The 20344-nt window shown below is 41.2% G+C and overlaps 1 protein-coding gene across 6 annotated transcripts in view; it reads right to left on the bottom strand.

Moving 5' to 3' along the window:
- Nucleotides 1–1246: 1246 nt before the first annotated feature.
- LOC115207458 (caM kinase-like vesicle-associated protein) overlaps nucleotides 1247–20344 on the bottom strand; it is a 40888-nt gene continuing 21790 nt past the window's right edge. For 3 of the 6 annotated variants that reach the window (XM_029774531.1, XM_029774530.1, XM_029774532.1), the window contains exons 2-11: nucleotides 5621–5756; nucleotides 5341–5472; nucleotides 4037–4111; nucleotides 3590–3728; nucleotides 3216–3336; nucleotides 2975–3050; nucleotides 2723–2859; nucleotides 2269–2347; nucleotides 2074–2161; nucleotides 1247–1896 (exon numbers count right to left, since the gene is read on the bottom strand). In XM_029774531.1, the coding sequence (XP_029630391.1) occupies nucleotides 1585–1896; nucleotides 2074–2161; nucleotides 2269–2347; nucleotides 2723–2859; nucleotides 2975–3050; nucleotides 3216–3336; nucleotides 3590–3728; nucleotides 4037–4111; nucleotides 5341–5472; nucleotides 5621–5715 (1254 nt within the window). In that variant the 5' untranslated portion in view covers nucleotides 5716–5756 and the 3' untranslated portion in view covers nucleotides 1247–1584. Of the gene's footprint in view, nucleotides 1897–2073; nucleotides 2162–2268; nucleotides 2348–2722; nucleotides 2860–2974; nucleotides 3051–3215; nucleotides 3337–3589; nucleotides 3729–4036; nucleotides 4112–5340; nucleotides 5473–5620; nucleotides 5757–8355; nucleotides 8433–9693; nucleotides 9713–20344 lie in introns of those variants that run through there. The other 3 variants (XM_029774534.1, XM_029774535.1, XM_029774533.1) reach the window with 3 other exon arrangements.

Genomic DNA, 20344 nt, shown 5'->3' with positions numbered 1-20344 from the left:
ATATTAACATATGGAAAACGGCTTAAATTGGTTAGGGGCTCGTAAGCATTTCACTGTAAGGTCTACACCAGTTGTATTCGTCGCATGTGACTAATACAATTTGATATAACTTATGGTATATATGAACTTAGTTATAAATCTCAAAATTAAGTATATCAAACGTTAGTCAACTTTCTCAGTGCATCCAGTAAAGACAATCACATAACTCGCTTGCTAGCTAGCTACAAATCCAATAAAATTCACTTTTTTTGTGTGTAATTTCAGCATCCCCGATGCAGGATTTGATGACAGGATTACTTTTCTGGAATGAAATGAGGATGATACGTTGGTATACATTGTGCATCAAAAATATAACTTGTGAATCACCATTCATTTTATTATAGATTTCAGTCAAGGAATACAGAGACTGAGGGACGTTACTCAAAATACAAGAAAATGTAGTCGCTAAATAAATACATAATAATAGCATACTTATAGCATACATTAACCTTGTAGCATACTTTTAAATGTGAGTCTTGATAACATCATTGCTTTGTTTTGTCACATATTTGTGTGGTGGCTCCCATGATATGAATAAGTGAATTGAGAATATCTTTTTCAGCTTTACAGGTATTCATGGGAAAAGAGGATCAAGTGTATGATCTGTAAGTTACAAATATTTTCTACTGTCCCAAACCTCCATAGGAACCAATTTTTAAAACAATGACGAATGTCATTATGAAAAGCAGTCAGGTTAAATTAGCTGGTCATGGCATATGGGGGAAAAAACTCATACTGATCAGTCACAATTAAAGTAATTCTAAAAAAGTGTCAGTTTTATACAGCAATACCAATATTGCTCAATTCATAGATTTACATAATACTTTGGCAACCCTTCAGCTCAGCTAAAAGATGCTTAAAACATAGATACCACACCGTGTAACAGGCTTGACACTACCTTAAACTAGTTACATACAACATGAGCTACTATTTGCAAAATCTTAATAAAGGCCTGTACATTATTTTATTGGGACCATGAACCAACCAGACAGACTTTCTCACAGGTTTCTTTTGTCTTTTCATAAACGGGAGTATAAAGACAAAATATGCAGTTATTAGTTGCTTTGAGGATCATTTCTCACTAACATATCGACTAGGGTACAGTAGCAAACAGATTTCGAAATTGCCTCTCTAAGAGATGGAACCAAGGAGGCAGGACATTACAAACATGTACTGTAGGTGTCTAAGAACTGCACTGAAGGCGTGATTCAGATTCAAACAGATACATTTATTGAATTGAGATTTCCATTAAATTAAAAGTAATTAATTGAAGAGAAAGTTTGAGACCGAGACATTTCCTAGACCTGCTCAAAACAATTAGTATTCCTCACACGCTTTGAACCATTTTCAAAAGGATGAGTATCCTTAAAACTGGAGGGGAAAATAGTGAGAGAAAACAATGCTTAAGATAGACAGACCATCTCAAACAATCACAGATATAACAGACTGAGTGAGATGTTGCTGTACTAATGCTGCAAGAGGGAGGGTGGGGTGGAGTGTTATTAACAGGGTGTGTGTGGTGGGGTTGTAGTGCTGCTGCTCTGTCTAGCCATTCTGATCGTCCTGTGTTTGTGGGGGTGTTTGGAGGGGCACTGCGGCATCCCCGTTACACCGTTGCAGGGGATCTGGCTCATCAGGAGTGACGATGGCGGGTGGATTCTGTGAGTCAGGGACCTGGAGGGTGACCGAGGCCTCTGTGCTGACAGGGGTGCCCTCAGGAGCATCAGCTGAGGGTACTGGAGTGTTGCTGGAGGTGACAGGGCATGTAGAGCCCCCTGGAACTGGGCTGGAGGCCCCTGAGTCCCTCTGTTCTGGAGCTCGAAGCCTCTTCATCATTGTCGTGACCCGTACAGCTTTCTGTGGAAGAGCAAGACCATAGAAAGATATTTTTAGAACGCTATCATCTAAGTGAAGAATCTGTGCAGTGAATGACTAGAACTTCATATGCACAACATTCATACATTATGCAGCCAAGTTAAACAATGATTGTAAAAAGTACCAAAAAAAGGTTTGTTTGACAGAAAGGAAGAATACCTTCCACTTGGCTTTGGCAAAGTTCTTTTCAATTTGCCCACACACTCCATCCCTGATGTTCTTATCGGACGCTGCATTCCCAGAAATCCTGAAACAAGGGACAGGTAAACAGAAAACCAATCAAAACACATACACACACTGCACACTTAAGACGACAAAAATTGTTATGTATTTTAATCTTGGATCGATCCATACCATTCATGGTTGATGGCCTCCTGTGCAGCCAGTCTTTGATCCTGCTCCACTTCCATCAGACTTGCCACCAGGCTTTTCGCTATACAACAAATAAAAAAATGGAATAAAATGTTATTTGTCACATGCGCTGAATACAGCAGGTGTAGACCTTACTGTAATATGCTTACTTACAAGATCTTAACTAACAATGGAGTTAAGAAAAATATTAACTAAATAAACTAAAGTAAAAAAATAAAAGAGTAACAATAACAAGGCTATATACAGGGGGTACCGGAACTGAGTCACTGTGTAGGGGTACAGGTTAGTCGAGGTAATTGTACACATCTTCTCTTTCTCTCTTCTGGTGCAACAGAAGTAGACACGCCTAAAAACCTTCCTCTTCCCATCTACTGGTTCCTAAATGTGCTACGTAGTACTGCATTTTGATTCGATCTCGAATTATAGTGTTTTATACCCGAGTCAGAGATATCATCCCAGTACGGTGAGTCAAACTCATAGTCTCCTGACAGAATCTTGCGGAAAAGATTCTTGTCGTGATTATCATAGTCGTCATCTTCCATTTCGTCATAGAAAGGAGGGTTTCCAGACAGGCTGGAGAAAGAGAAAACAAGACAGAGTTGAGTCACCTGAGATGAATGATAACATGAGTACTGTATCGGCAAGACACTGTTAACTCTAGTGAACTGAGGTGATAGAGAACACTCACAGAATATACACAATGACCCCGATGGCCCAGCAATCCACTGGCCTCCCATACCTCTGTCGTCCCACCACCTCAGGAGCTGCAGTAAGACACACACAATCCAATATTCATGAATCGAAAATTGGAATGCTCAGGTGGTAGCAACATAGTATGTAGCTCTAAACTTGTCCAAACACCGTTACTGTCATGCCAAACCCATTTGCCCCCATACGTCTATGATCTGCCCCCTTCCCTACCAACTCACCAAGGTACTCTGGGGTTCCACAGGGGTCTTTGATGAGTCTGTTCTCCAGCTTGGCCAGGTGGAAGTCACTGATCACTATTTTGGAGTGCTTCAGGCGATTGAAGTACACCAAGTTCTCCAGCTGTGTGAGACAAAACAAAGTGTACGTCTGAACAGATCTCCTTTTTGGTATGTAGATGGAATAACAAAAATATACATAATTGGCAGGTTGGACAATTACTCAGGGTGCAATATAATTCATGTTCTTTTAATGCAGAGGGCAAATAGCTACATTTCTTATTTCTAATGCTGTCACCCGAGTGAGTGGCCTATGGTGTAATAACCTCTATGAAACACCAGATGGGAGCAGTGTGCTGTGTGTGTACGCAGTATACCTTGAGGTTCCTGTGGACGATTCTCTGGGAGTGCAGATAGGCCACGGCTTCCAACACCTGTCTGACAACGTTGCTGGTGTCCCTCTCCGAGTAGTAGCCTTGGTCTAAGATCCAGTCAAAGACCTCTCTGCCTGTAGCTCTGCAGAGAAGAACATCCAGAGAAAACCATTATCATGTGTCGTACCCCTAAATTGTACTGTAGGCCTCTTGCAACATTCAAGAAGTAAAAATCAACTCAGATGAGTTTACTAAAATGAGATTCTCCAGGAGAATATGGAAAATAGACATTTCACACAGGGGTTGAGAAAGGGAAGTATGCATTGGCAAGTCTGCAGACGTAGGTACACTCCCTAATGGTGTAATCATTGGAACGGAACCATGATGACTTCAAGAGAACAAATAAAAAGCCCTAACCAATGTCACTCAATAACCTCCAATAACACTCACAGCTCCAGGAAGAGGAAGTACTCCTTCCTAGTTTCAAAGACATCAACCAGCTGGAGGATGTTATGATGTTTAACCCTGCGAAAGATGGAGGGAGACACAGATGGAAACAAAGAAAAACAAAGTCATGTATTGAGCTATTTTAAACCAAGATTAACTAGGAATCATTAAGACATAACATTTGATCATTTGTATTAGTAGTTTAATGGTTTAATAACCATTAGAGAATTGGACCTTTTCCCATTCAAGTTAAATTCAGATTATGAAATGCCTACTCATGCACTGAATAAAATCGGTATAGGCAAAAATGGACATTACTTGTGATATTGTATGAGTGACTTGATGATATTTTGATCTGTATGGAAAGTGGACCATTTCCAATTCCCGTGAAATTTGGATTAATTAATTCAACCTAGAGATCGGTCTCATTACAGCAGTAAACTAACGTGTGCTAATAAAACATTTCATTTGGTCTTTCAAGGAATTTTGGTAGTAGAGAGAACAGTCTATGACTGGGGTGGCTGGGTTCTTTGACAATTTTTAGGGCCTTCCTCTGACATCGCCTGGTGTAGAGGTCCTGGATGGAAGGAAGCTTGGCCCCAGTGATGTAGTGGGCCGTACACACTACCCTCTGTAGTGCCTTGCGGTCAGGGGCCGAGCAGTTGCCATACCAGGCAATGATGCAATCAGTCAGGATGCTCTCGACGATGCAGCTGTAGAACCTTTTGAGGACCTGAGGACCCATGCCAAATCTTTTCAGTCTCCTGAGGGGGAATAGGCTTTGTCGTGCCCTCTTCACTACTGTCTTGGTGTGTTTGGACCATTCTAGTTTGTTGTTGATGTGGACACCAAGGAACTTGAAGCTCTCAACCTGCTCCACTACAGCCCCGCCGATGAGAATGGGGGTGTGCTCGGTCCTCCTTTTCCTGTAGTCCACAATCATCTCCTTAGTCTTGGTTACGTTGATGGATAGGTTGTTATTCTGGCACCACCCAGCCAGGTCTCTGACCTCCTCCCTATAGGCTGTCTCATCATTGTCGGTGATCAGGCCTACCACTGTTGTGTCGTCTATTGTTATTTTACTGCTGCTCTTTAATCACTTGTTACTTTTGTTTCTTACTCATATTTGTTTTTTAACTGCTTTGTTGGTTAGGGGCTCGTAAGTAAGCATTTCACTGTAAGGTCTACACCTGTTGTATTCGGCGCATGTGACTAATAACATTTGATTTGATTTGATTCCTGTGGCATTTCAGATGCCAAGGGTAAAGCTCTGAAATAATGCATAAGCTAAACTGAATGTAACTTACATCTTCAAGATCAGGATCTCATTCTTGGCAGCTTTTCTCACTTTCCTCCCATCCTTTTTCAGAAACTTTTTACAGGTGAACATTTTGAGTGTGTTCTTGTCCTTTGCTCTGAAGATCTCACAGAACTCCTCCCTAAACAAGGACCACACACAAGAGCAAACAAAATAAACATTTCACTAAAAGCTATACTGAATGGAAGAAGCATTATTTTACTATTTAGTTAAAGTCCCAGACTACAGAATGTAAGAGTCGTTGTGAAGCATTGTGAAGGAATACTCACGATTTGACAATTTGTCCGAGGTCATATTTATCAGTCACCTCTGAGGGATTGTTGTAATCCTTCTTCTCCCCGAGTGTCAAACAGCCAAATGGCATGGCAGCTCCTCAGCTACACAGGGAGATCACACCAACACCACCTGTTACCAAGACATAGCATATTGTTGCTACAATAGTACACATTGTACAACAGTAGATACCAAGTTCCACCTCACTACTAAACAACTTAAGAGCACCATGACCTAAGCCTATTGTATATTACCTTGCTGTTCTTATACAGTATACAGCATGTATACAGCATATGCAATGCTATGACAAAGAATGTAGCATATCATTACTAACAATTGCAGATTTTTGTTGTTTTTAAATCAATGCTTTCAATTCATGCACGAAATAGGCAGAGGAACATCATGCACTTATCGTTTTCAAAATGTGTTTATCGAATATGCCCGTCACTTTGGACTCAACATTATTCACAATAACTCTCCTGCAAAAAGATTGAACTCTCCAGTAATCTGGAAGGCTGCTTTCTTTTCACTCAATAGTGAGTCAAACAGCCCTTTAACACCTTGGTCTGCTCTCTGTATCTCAGAGAGACTACTCTAAAAGGATGTAGCAGTGGGGAAAGCAACGGGGGAAAGATGCATGGAATAAAAGACAAGCTGGCAAATGTCTCAATGTAATAGAGATTTTTATGAATTTCAGATAGCTTCCTTTTTTCTGTTCCAAGGAACTCATTTAGCTATTAGGCAGAATGGCAATTTACAACCTTTTAAAAATTACTTTTGGAACTGAATTGGTGTCCATAAATGTCCCTGGTCCAATGGAACAGCAGCAGCAGCAGATTTTGTTCTTTCTGAACAGAGCATACAGTTCCCTGAATACATAAATATGATCCTCTCTGGATGGGTGTCTGGTTGCTGAACAACCCTGTTGATTTGGCAGCAGAAAGCAGAGTGAAATAAAGTGGGAGGATGAGGAGGAGAGTGCATTTGACTGAGGTGCCATCTCAGTGGAGTGTCATCAGTCATGTCCCTATTAAGAGAAGAAAAATTATGGCTCATCTCTGGTGGAAAATCAATGTCAGTTTACTCCGTGGTAGAGGAAAATAACACGTCCTTATGGAAGGATCACGAATACATGAGGAAACAATGGGGAAATTAATGATAAACAGGAAAGGCATTTGGCCTTTGTAAATGAGCCATTATACCAAAGCTGTAGTAATAGCTACTGTAAAGGCACATGATTTCAAATCAGTTCTAATCTTGTTGTAGTATTAGGAGCAAAACAATTGTTAGGTACAAGCAGTGGTGTAAAGTATTTAAGTAAAAATACTTTAAAGTACTACTTAAGTTTTTTGGAGTATCTGTACTTTACTATTTATATTTTTGTCAACTTTTACTTCACTACATTCCTAATGAAAATAATATACATTTTCCCTGACACCCAAAAGTACATTTTCACAGGAAAATTCACACACTTATCAAGAGAACATCCCTGACCAACCCTACTGCCTCTGATCTGAAGGACTCACTAAACACAGTGTGCCCCTGGCTATCCGTCAATAAAAAAAAATGTAAAAAATTGTGCTGTCTGGTTTGCTTAATAAAATATATTTTTTACTTTTGATACTTAAGTACATTTTAGGAATTCCATTTACTTTTGATTCTTAAGTATATTTAAAACCAAATACTTTTAGACTTTTACTCAAGTAGTATTTTACTGGGTGACTTTCACTTTTACTTGAGTCATTTCCTATTAAGTTATCTTTACTTTTACTCAAGTATGACAATTTAGTACTTTTTCCACCACTGGGTATAAGTACAGTGTACGCAATAAAAACGTAGTCTGTTATTTCAGCAATTTCAACATTTATCATCCAAAAAGCCCAAAAACATGTAGCCATTGTATAGGAAGCAACTGAAATGCAAAGATCTAGGTGAGTAATTGAATTGAGAAAAGATCTCATTCGGTAAACACAGTACACTAATTTTCTTCTGACAACACTCAGACCGATCATTCATGATGTATGATGCATCTGCTATGCTTAGTGTGAACCTTCCTTCACTCACGGCTGGGAAGCAGGTAAATGTCTAAACTGGCAAGACAGGCAGAGGAGTCTATTGATTACAGTTCAAATCAGAAATGTGAGGACATCTCCTGTGTTTGTGACCTATTGTTAGCAGTAAAAAATATATTTTGGAACACGCTGCAGATATTTAATAGCCTGGGTGCCAGTCTGTTTCTGTTCTCTTGCCAACTCCTTATGGAATTGTCATGGCTTGACAATGACAATGGAATAGGCAAAAGCACAAAAAATCTGGGACCAGGCTAGAGATTTAATGGGCATTAGGTAAATGTTAAACTGGGTCTAAAGCTCTGAACCATGGGACGCGAAGGAATAACTCTCTCTAAATGGAAGACCCCTAAGCCATTTGAGATAAACAAGCAACTTAAGAAAGTGCTTTATTAGAACACGGCTGAGCAAAAGCCTGCTTTTCCACTGACTAGGGCTGCGAGTGATTCTTTTGGGCCCCCCCCCCCAAAGTTTTTTGCAAGAAAGACTAAAATCGCTAGGAATTAAGCTTAAAATTATTTTAATTTGGGATATCTGTTCCCAAGTATTCCCACAAATAAAAAGAGACATGCGATCGTATCTCAATCAGGGCTGTAGTGGAGGGTAAACACACGTATACGCCATTTACGCAACTTTCTATTTGTGAAATAGCGTTTACTCACCTTTTTATTTAGTTAGTTGTCATTTACTCACTTATTATTGCGTTCCCAATGTTGATTAAACCTCAGAACGCTAATATTCTTGATCCGAGTTCTAATCGCGCCTGCCTATCTGAACGAGTGGAATCATGATTCAGGTATTTTCCTTATGTTTTCCTGCTCCCCCCGGATTTGCCTTGTTAGCAGAGCATTCACTACTCTGTCCAATGGCAAACTTCGCCCACGGCACAGGCCAAGACGTGAAACATACTACCTCAGTCCACATCAACGCTGGCAAGTACAGACGCCGCAAACAGTGGGTTTGTTAGATGCTTGACATAAATCAATTTTTTAAACGTCCCTCGGCTCCTGTTGTGTCAACAGACCCCCCCCCCCCCAAAGAAACTGACTCTTTGTGAACAACTGGTAAATAGTCACTGATAGTTCAGTCAGGTGGCCAGCTAACTCGTTAGTTCAAGCCAAGGGCTCTCGCTACATATAGCTAAATTAGAAATTAACGTTAAACAAAGCCTGACCTCAGCAGGAGCAGTTTACTGAAATTAAGTTAGCTATAATCTTAACAAAAGATAGGCTACTATAAGTTCTCATAACAATAACTTTGCTTTACAGAGTACTGAGACAGACAGTGGTGAGGCAGGTTGCAATGCAGGAGGCAAAGGAGACGCAGAGAGGAAGTAAGCAGAAAGATGTTAGCAGTACAGTGGTTCCCAAACTTCAGGTCAGGGATCAATGTGGGTTCCCCTGAGAGAATCTGAAATCTTATCAAACGCATTTATAACTTGTTTCTCTTCAAATGGGTATGGAATACAACATTTTAGAGTAAACAAAGGGCCTTTTACACTGTTAGAATTTACTTTTTTATAATTGTGTTGGGACAGCCTGTGGTACCTACAATGTAGTGAAATATAAAGACAATTTAAATATAAAAACAATTTAATATTATTCTCATGTATATAAAAATCTATTTTTAAAATAGCTTTACAGAGTGTAGTGATGAGCCAGACAGTGGTGAGGCTGAGGCAGGCTGCAATGCAGGAGGAGACAGAGAGAGAAAGAGAGAGAGAGAGAGAGAGAGGAAGCAAGCAGACAGAGAGGCTGTCCAAGCATTTGGACAGTTGAGTAAAGCAACACCTTCACTAAAAAAGATAATCTGTGCAATCATACAATACAGGTTTAAAAGTGTAATATGTGTTGGTTTATATCGGTGGTTGTTCGTCTTACCCCAATCACCCACTGGAGTTGATAGTTTACCCACTTTTTTTTACCACTACATCACTGGTCTCAATGTAATCAAGATATGTTTTGGCTCAACTGTGGTCATTTGCAAATTATTATACTTACAGTATGATCCAGCCCCCCGACGATCCACTCTGACAAAAATCATCCCGCGTCTGAATCTACACTGAACAAAAAAATGTACGCAACGTGTAAAGTTTTGGTCCCATGTTTCATGAGTTGAAATAAAAGATAACAGAAATGTTCCATACGCACAAAAAGCGTATTTCTCTCAAATTTGTTTGCATCGTTGTTTTGTGAGCAAGTCTCCTTTGCCAATATAGTCCATATACCTGAAAGGTGTGGCTTATCAAGAAGCTGATTAAACAACATGAACATTACACAGGTGCCCCTTGTGCTGGTCACTAGAGAATACTAGAGATATCAAGTTGAGGGAGCATGCAATTGGCATGCTGATTACAGGAATGTCCATCAGAGCTTTTGCTGGATAATTGAATGTTCATTTCTCTACCATAAGCCACCTCCAACGTCGTTTTAGAGAATTTGGCAGTATGCCCAACCGGCCTCACAACCTCAACCCACGTGTATGTTGTCGTGTGGGAGAGCGGTTTGCTGATGTCAACGTTGTGAACAGAGTACCCCTTAGTGGAGGTGGGGTGATGGTATGGGCAGGCATAAGCTAGGATCTGTACACAATTCCTGGAAGCTGAAAATGTTCCAGTTCTTCCATGTCCTGCATACTCACCAGCATGTCACTCATTGAGTATGTTTGGGATGCTCTGGATCAACAGCGTGTTCCAGTTCCTGCCAATATCCAGCCACTTCGCACAGCCATTGAAGAGTGGGACAACACTCCGCATGCCACAATCAACAGCCTAATCAACTCGATGCGAAGGAGATGTGTCACGCTGCATGAGGCAAATGGTGGTCACACCAGATACTGACTGGTTTTCTGATCCACGCCCCTACCTTTTTTTTAAGGTATCTGTAACCAACAGATGCATATCTGTATTCCCAGTCATGTGAAATCCATAGCTTAGTGTCTAATGAATTTATTTCAATTGACTGATTTCCTTTTAAGAACTGTAAGTTGTTGCATATTGCGTTTATATTTTTGTTCAGTGTAGTTGCCTACCCCTGGACTAGACCACGTAAAGAACACACTCCATTGTCTAGAGGAGCCCATCTCCCAGAATAGCACTCTGGGCCAGGAGAGAAGACTGAAGTATCATTTCAGAGCCAGAATGATTGCATCCAGAATTGTTTTTCTTTCTAATAAACTCACAAAAAGCCAGAGCCATTAGCTATCTGCACAGTCTGCACTCTGGCAGAGAAGTCTGTTTTTTTCCTGTTCATTACAAGAGCTTTCAAAGCAGTAATTAAATTCCCTGTACCCATGGTGCTTCAACTCTAGCAGTAGCCCTGTCTGCGTTGGTTTGGAGCGGAGCAGGCAATATCTCCATCTGACTGGTAGACTGATAGTAATCAGCCAGGAGAGGGAAATAACGAACCCTGTGCAGCGAGAGAGAAGAGCGCATAGTTCTGTTTCAGGTCGTGAATCAATCATCTGCACGGGAAGGAGAGAATGAGTTCACAGAGAGACACAGAGGAAAGGAGAAGAGGAGGATGAGTGTAGTGTGGGCCACAGTGGGACTCATTACTATATAACTACAGGATCAGGGTTCCAGAGATACATACTGCCTGACTCGTTGGCTGAACAGCACAGTGAAGCTGATAAACTGTAAATCAGCCTCACCTCATTCAACTCTACTACTGCAACTGGTAAAAATACATGGGCCATTTGTTCTGTGTTGTCATATCTCCTGCAACTATACTAATATAATTTCTGTTTGATACTGTATATCTATTGTCCATTCATAAAGAGAGTGGTACTAGTCCATTGTGTATGCTGATCCAGACCCACTCCACAAGAGAGACAAACCCATTCCACGACAGAAGACATCTACACTGATTCTACAATACCTCCAGTAAATGTCGTCTACTGTAAATGTATCCTACTGTAAAATCGACAACAAAAGAGTTTAGAATTAGAAAACAACGGGGATGATGACATATGATGATTGTCATGTCCATCTAGATTTTAGCTGTACATTTGATAATCAGCTCTGTAATGGACAACACTATAGATCTTTAAGTGGGTCAAGTCTGTCGAAACCTTACTCCATAGGTTTGGGATTACCTTATATTCGACATCACTCCCCAAATGTTTGTCTTAAAAGCATTAGCTTCATGAACTTCTTATTTTGTGGCTATCCTTTGGCAGCAACACCTGCAGCAGTATGTTTGTGCCTGTAATCCTCTGTCAGCTTGCAGCACATTGCATTTATATTCCATAGTCTAGGTGGTTGTATAACAGAGATAATATAAGAGCGGTGCCAGCAGGTTTGCCAGCACATTTTCATAAGCTGCTTGTGTGTGAATACATACATTTTTGTTTTTACCCTTTACCCCTTCCATACATACACTAAAATAAGTCTCTGCAAATGTGTTTCTGGTTGCTCTATAGTTTGCTTCGTCCCGCAACGAGCCTAGTTAAATAAAGGTTAAATAAAAATGTTAAAACATTTGTTTAGATGGCTCATTGCAGAAGCCTCTGTAGCCCAGCGTCCTTGATCAACCAACCCAAAACTATTCAGTTTCACCAAAATAAAGTTTCCCGTCCACAGAGACATATTCAATATCTCTAGGAACAATCCCATTTTCCGCCCATGGGCTGCCATTGTAGTCCATTCTAGACCACGTAGTCACTTGAGAGTCATTTCTCACGTGATCTCCCACTTCTACAGGTGGAAAATGAGACCCTGTGTAAAAATGTATTTTAAACGCTTATTTGATAGTGAAGGACAGATTAAATCCGACAAATTGTAAGCTGTTGTTCCTAGAGATATTGTATATTAATGAGAAATGCTATTCTCGTGAAACCGAATAGTTTAGGTTAGGTTGATCAAGGATGCCAAGCTAAGGAAGCTTCCGCAACGAGCGATCTGTAAACAATGGCAGTATGGTGAGGCCAGTACGACACCTGCTGTTCTTCCATAATGAGTTTTGAACTCCTGGCTAATTACCACTAAACCCCACTTTCACATCATCAGCACCTCCTCGTCACAGGGAATAATGCATGGCCAGGAAACAGGTAAACCAGGAGGGCTGGGCTGTTTGTTGGGAGGGCCTAGATTACTGCGAACATTAGGGAGTTGGAGCTGATAGGGCAGGCCACAGGTATCCTTTACACTTGTCCCTTTCTCCTAAACCGGATTTTCATTATTTTAAATCGCACCCTTCCCAGTGGGCGAGTATCTGTGTATTATCTAATGAATATTTCAGTACTGCGTCCTCAACACTATATCGGACACAATAGGAACAATTTTACATAGGGAAAGGGAGATATTTCATGTTCACAATACATTATCTGGAGCCCCTCCTGCAGTCTCATTTAAATCCAGGTAAAATAAGGCAGGTGTAAGAGTATAGCCAAATACATACATGCTCACATAATGTGTAATAATTTACAATACTTGTGTTATTCATAATGTTTAGTCTGTGCATGTGTGTGTATATATACTAACTACAGTATGCACCTCCTTTATCTTGCACCTGAAAGCTGCAGAGCTCAGCATCACTAACTGGTGATTTGTGAGTGGTTTGAAGTCCAAAGTACAGTCTGCCACTCTTCTCCTTCTGAGCCCCCTTCCCTACAACTGCTGCCTGCCTGGCTGTCTCTGTATTACAGCATCTACTATTTTCTCACACACACACACCAAATGAGCTTATATAACTGCTTCATAATGACATGCCGCCTTATGACACTTAGTTCTAAAATCCCATTATGGTTTCGCTATGCGGCTCTTGTTCTAATAGTGAAGTGTTGGCTCAGGGGTCACTTTTGAAATTTGTTTTATGTCTGGTTTATCCCCTTGTTCGCTTTTTATTATATTATTTTGTTTTCTAAGCAAAGCAACAATTAAATTCCGTTTCAGCAAACAAAATGATTGCGAGACACAGCATCAATCAGTGGGTATGATATAGCTACCAGAGATAATGCTTAGCATAATGCAAAAACATTCATAATACTTTGCTGTATTGCCTGAGCCTCTGTGCTAACTCAATCATGAATATGCAAAAAGTATTGTCACAACACCACTGAGACAAACAAGTTAGACATTGTTCTTTGTCAAAGACTCTGCCTTACAGGAATATCAACAGTCTGGAACAAAGTCTATTTAGGACTATAATTCAGGATGCAACAATCACAAAACTGCAGCATAAACAAATGCTAAATATACACTGAGTATACAAAAAGTATTCAAAACTTTAAGCTTTTTCCATGATATAAACTGATCAGCTAATCCAGGTGAAAGCTATGATCCCTTATTGATGTCACTTGTTAACAGGTTAAAGAAGGATTTTTGAGAAAATTGAGACATGGATTGTGTATATGTGCCATTAAGAGGGTGAATGGGTAAGACAAAAGATTAGTAGGTGCCAGGCGCACCAGTTTGGGTCAAGAACTGCAGCGCTGCTGGGTTTTTCATGCTCAACAGTTTCCAGTGTGCATCAAGAATGGTCCACCACCCAAAGGACATCCCCAGCCAAGTTGACACAGTTGTGGGAAGTATTGGACACAACGGGTGTGAAATAGGACACATAAGCACCCAGCACATTATTATTATCATTGTTAAAAGATCGATGGATGACCAGAAAGAGGAAACAAATCATTAGCACTGGAATAAATGCTCACCAAAAATTAAACAACGTCAATTTCTATGTTTCTTCTTGTTTGTATTTTAGTCATTGGAAGGGAATGAAACGTCATTCATTACATACTGTAGCTTAATGCCACAAGGCCAATGCTCCCAACATCCAAAACCATTTCCTATCTCTCCCCATTTAGTGTATTACCATCCTGTTTGTATGGTCATTGTCTGGAATTAATTCACTTTAGAAATTGTAGTCCATTCAGGTCTTTCATTGCTTGAATGGGTCACGTAAACAAAAAAACTATATGTTAGGAGACAAAGCATTCAAATGAATTGAAAATGGATGGACATTGGCAGAATAGTAAAGATTAGGTCTAGGATGATAAGATTGTCAGTCTTGTCACCAAAGTGACAAGGAAAACTGTCAGTGCATATTCTGTTTAAAGGAGACACACACTGTCCCTTTTATGAAAGTTATGGAAGCAAAAGTAGACCGTGTCCTCACCTAACTTGCTGAAGATAATAAAAAGCCACTTATTACCCCTCAGTAGAAAACATCCAGCTTTTTTAAAAGAATCAATCATTTCAATATGATAAAAGATTCCTCTCCTTTTCAAGACGGAGAAGCCCTTCACTGTTGCTGATTCAGAAGGCTGGTCTTCTTTTGCTATTGAAAGAATTTAAAATTGAGCGAAGGTAGATTTTTTTCTTCCACTAATGGAAGTAAACTGCTTTTAGAAAAATACAGTCCATCTGAAAGTAATGGCTTGGGAGCTACAGAGACTTCAACTATTACACTGCAGATATCTAGTGATGGAGTAATATGGCTTCATGAATGGTACAATTGGGTGATGTACTGTCAGTGTTCACCTTTAACTGGTTGTTTCTAGGGAGGCACCGATATTACATTTTTGGCCGATACCAATATTTTCCTTGCCAAAAAAACGATACCGATATTACATTTTTTTGGCGGCCTTTTAAGCATTCTAGTACAGTTAAATAGTTCTCACTCACACACACACAGGTCTAAGGCACTGCACCTCAGTGCAAGAGGCGTCACTACAGTCCCTGGTTCGAATCCAGGCTGTATCACATCCGGTTGTAATTGGGAGTCCCATAGGGCGGCGCACAATTTGCCCAACGTCGTTTGGGTTTGGCCGTCATTGTAAATATATATTTTTTTTTTACCCCTCCACCACCCCCCCTCATTCGAGGACAAATATCTTTGTTTTTCTTACAGCTTTTTTGCTACATATACAGTGGGGAGAACAAGTATTTGATACACTGCCGATTTTGCAGGTTTTCCTACTTACAAAGCATGTAGAGGTCTGTAATTTTTTTCATAGGTACACTTCAACTGTGAGAGACAGAATCTAAAACAAAAATCCAGAAAATCACATTGTATGATTTTTAAGTAATTAATTTGCATTTTATTGCATGACATAAGTATTTGATACATCAGAAAAGCAGAACTTAATATTTGGTACAGAAACCTTTGTTTGCAATTACAGAGATCATACGTTTCCTGTAGTTCTTGGCCAGGTTTGCACACACTGCAGCAGGGATTTTGGCCCACTCCTCCATACAGACCTTCTCCAGATCCTTCAGGTTTCGGGGCTGTCGCTGGGCAATACGGACTTTCAGCTCCCTCCAAAGATTTTCTATTGGGTTCAGGTCTGGAGACTGGCTAGGCCACTCCAGGACCTTGAGATGCTTCTTACGGAGCCACTCCTTAGTTGTCCTGGCTGTGTGTTTCAGGCCGTTGTCATGCTGGAAGACCCAGCCATGGGTCATCTTCAATGCTCTTACTGAGGGAAGGAGGTTGTTGGCCAAGATCTCGCAATACATGGCCCCATCCATCCTCCCCTCAATACGGTGCAGTCGTCCTGTCCCCTTTGCAGAAAAGCATCCCCAAAGAATGATGTTTCCACCTCCATGCTTCATGGTTGGGATGGTGTTCTTGGGGTTGTACTCATCCTTCTTCTTCCTCCAAACACGGTGAGTGGAGTTTAGACCAAAAAGCTCTATTTTTGTCTCATCAGACCACATGACCTTCTCCCATTCCTCCTCTGGATCATCCAGATGGTCATTGGCAAACTTCAGACGGGCCTGGACATGCGCTGGCTTGAGCAGGGGGACCTTGCGCGCGCTGCAGGATTTTAATCCATGACGTAGTGTGTTACTAATGGCTTTCTTTGAGACTGTGGTCCCAGCTCTCTTCAGGTCATTGACCAGGTCCTGCCGTGTAGTTCTGGGCTGATCCCTCACCTTCCTCATGATCATTGATGCCCCACGAGGTGAGATCTTGCATGGAGCCCCAGACCGAGGGTGATTGACCGTCATCTTGAACTTCTTCCATTTTCTAATAATTGAGCCAACAGTTGTTGTCTTCTCATCAAGCTGCTTGCCTATTGTCCTGTAGGCCATCCCAGACTTGTGCAGGTCTACAATTTTATCCCTGATGTCCTTACACAGCTCTCTGGTCTTGGCCATTGTGGAGAGGTTGGAGTCTGTTTGATTGAGTGTGTGGACAGGTGTCTTTTATACAGGTAAGGAGTTCAAACAGGTGCAGTTAATACAGGTAATGAGTGGAGAACAGGGGGGCTTCTTAAAGAAAAACTAACAGGTCTGTGAGAGCCGGAATTCTTACTGGTTGGTAGGTGATCAAATACTTATGTCATGCAATAAAATGCAAATTAATTACTTAAAAATCATACAATGTGATTTTCTTGATTTTTGTTTTCGATTCCGTCTCTCACAGTTGAAGTGTACCTATGATAAAAATTACAGACCTCTACATGCTTTGTAAGTAGGAAAACCTGAAAAATCGGCAGCGTGTCACGTCCTGACCAGTAGAGGGTGTAGTTAGGTCAGGACGTGGCAGAAGAGTCTGTGTGTTTTTTATTGTTTCATTAATTTTGGCCGTGTGACTTCCAATCAGGCACAGCTGTAGAGGGTTGTGGCTGATTGGGAGTCACACATAAGTTGCCTACTTTGCCTTGTGGGTTTGTGGGTAATTGTTCATGTCATTGTGCTTGTACCTGACAGGACTGTGTTGGCTGTCAGTTTTTTTTTGTTGTTTTGTAAATTGCATAGTGTTCGTTTAATTAAATATGACGAACCCTAACTCCGCCGCATTTTGGTCCACTTTTTCATCAGACAGCCGTGACAGAATTACCCACCTTCACAGGACCAAGCAGCGGAAGAAGGCTGGCAAGGACTGGGAGACCGAGAGGCACCCCCAAGAGTTTTTTTAGGAGGGGGCACAAGGGCTGTGTGACGGGGCAGGAGCTGCCCGCCAGTCAACAGTCGCCAGAGCTGCCCGCCAGTCAACAGTCGTCAGAGCTGCCCGCCAGTCAACAGTCGTCAGAGCTGCCCGCCAGTCAACAGTCGTCAGAGCTGCCCGCCAGTCAACAGTCGTCAGAGCTGCCCGCCAGTCAACAGTCGTCAGAGCTGCCCGCCAGTCAACAGTCGCCAGAGAGGTCAGACTGCGCTGAACTGCCGGAGTGGCCAGACTGCGCTGAACTGCCGGAGTGGCCAGACTGCCCTGAACTGCCGGAGTGGCCAGACTGCCCTGAACTGCCGGAGTGGCCAGACTGCCCTGAACTGCCGGAGTGGCCAGACTGCCCTGAACTGCCGGAGTGGCCAGACTGCCCTGAACTGCCGGAGTGGCCAGACTGCCCTGAACTGCCGGAGTGGCCAGACTGCCCTGAACTGCCCCGAGCTGCCAGACTGCCCAGACTGTCCCGAGCTGCCAGACTGCCCAGACTGTCCCGAGCTGCCAGACTGCCCAGACTGTCCCGAGCTGCCAGACTGCCCAGACTGTCCCGAGCTGCCAGACTGCCCCGAACTGCCAGACTGCCCAGACTGCCTCGCACTGCCAGAGTGGCCCGACTGCCCGGAACGGCCAGAACCGGAGCCACCTCCTGATATAGGTGGGTTGGGGAGGGGGGGTGTAGCACAGTGCCGTCGGTGACGGCAGCCACCCTCCCTTCCCTCCCTTATTGTTTAGGTGTTTATTTTTGTTGGGGATTTTCTGTGTTTTGTGTAGGTGCATTTCGGGGTATGCACCTTTGAGGGGGGGGTACTGTCACGTCCTGACCAGTAGAGGGTGTAGTTGGGTCAGGACGTGGCAGAAGAGTCTGTGTTTTTTATTGTTTCATTAATTTTGGCCGTGTGACTTCCAATCTGGCACAGCTGTAGAGGGTTGTGGCTGATTGGGAGTCACACATAAGTTGCCTACTTTGCCTTGTGGGTTTGTGGGTAATTGTTCATGTCATTGTGCTTGTACCTGACAGGACTGTGTTGGCTGTCAGTTTTTTGTTGTTTTGTAAATTGCATAGTGTTCGTTTAATTAAATATGACGAACCCTAACTCCGCCGCATTTTGGTCCACTTTTTCATCAGACAGCCGTGACACAGCGTATCAAATACTTGTTCTCTCCACTGTACATACATTTTACATACAGCAGTCACATAACAATAATACATTACCGAACATTAACTCTTTAAACTCACACCTCAGCCACTCTCAGCCCATCCCACCTATCACCATAGACCACCCTCTCAGCTCATCCCACCTATCACCATAGACCACCCTCGTTTGGTTTCCATGTGCCATATATTTTTCAATTGTGCCGTGATGTTTTACAAAATGTATTAACCTTTCTAATCGTATATTATCCACACATTGTGAACTAAAGATGAAAACCTTTCCTACGAGTATTATTATATTATTTATTGACTGACTATGGCTTTCCAAATCGCCCAACACTGCCATTTGTAAGGTTAATTTTAAGTGTATGTTGTGATTTTTTTTTAAACATTCCTGTGACCAGAAACAAGCTACATCGATAATTTATTCTGGTATTGCACCTATTGATTCTGTCTCTTTGCAACAAAATCTACAGAGCTGAGAATGTTGTATGCTCCATATATATAGCATTCTGTTGGTGACAATAATTGATATAATAATTTAAATTGAAAAACTCTTAAGTGTTGAATCAAGTGTAGTTTTTTGTACCAGTTCATAAACCATGTGCAATGGAATTGGTACATCGAAAATCTCCTCCCATTTATTTTGGAACCTGTATGGTGCAGCTGTCCACATTTTTGTCCTCAGATGCAACTGGCATATTTTTCTATTTATGTCAGTTCCTTTCAGCCAATTTGTATCTTTAATATATGGCAGGCAAACAAGTTCCCTACGTTCTCCCTTTTCCACTTGGATTTCTGTGGTAGAGCTGCAATCAGTTGGTTGTAAATTTGGATTGAGCAGATATTCCCATATATTTTCTGTAACTGCATATGTGACTTAACTCCTCCATTTCTATTCATAATATCATTAATAAATATACAATTTTTAAACATTCTTTCCATAAAGAATGTTTTTTTATTAAATCAGTATATTTGAGTTTAACCATAACATTTGTTCTATCTTTTCTGGGGGATAAAACTGAAATTGTAACCAGCTTTGTATGGCTTATTTAAGAAAGGGCGATCCTTTAAACAAAATGTCATGTTCAATTAGTCAGAAATGAAAAGTTGTTATCTGTATGAAGTCAAAAAGGCAATTTTTGAACAAAGGATGAGCCTTAATAATCTATTGGAGAAAATGTTTGGGTTTAAGTATAAATGATGTATGAGTGAAGCTTTTAGTGAGAAGTTTAAAGCTTTAATATTTAATAATTTCAGCCCCCCAAACTCATATTCATTATATAAATAGGCATGTTTAATTTTGTCTGCCTTAGCATTCCAAAATGAAATATTTTTTACTTATGAGATTTTAAAAAACGAGTCATCTGGAGTAGGCAGTGCCATTAGTAAGTAAACTGTTATAGGACAAAAGAGTTAATCATGTGATTTTCCATAAATAGACAAGCGTTTATCTCTTCATGGTTGCAGAATCTTATCTATTTTTGCAAACTTTCTATTGAAATTGATTGTGGTAAGTTCATTTATATTTTTTGAGATGTGAATACCAAGTGTGTCTACTTCACCATCCGCCCATTTTATTGGTAAACTACAATGTAGTGTAAA

This window comes from Salmo trutta, chromosome 14, assembly GCF_901001165.1.
Source record: "Salmo trutta chromosome 14, fSalTru1.1, whole genome shotgun sequence".
Lineage (NCBI taxonomy): Eukaryota > Metazoa > Chordata > Actinopteri > Salmoniformes > Salmonidae > Salmo > Salmo trutta.
The sequence above is the reverse complement of the archived record's forward strand: the minus strand, read 5'-3'. Positions and strand labels throughout refer to the sequence as shown.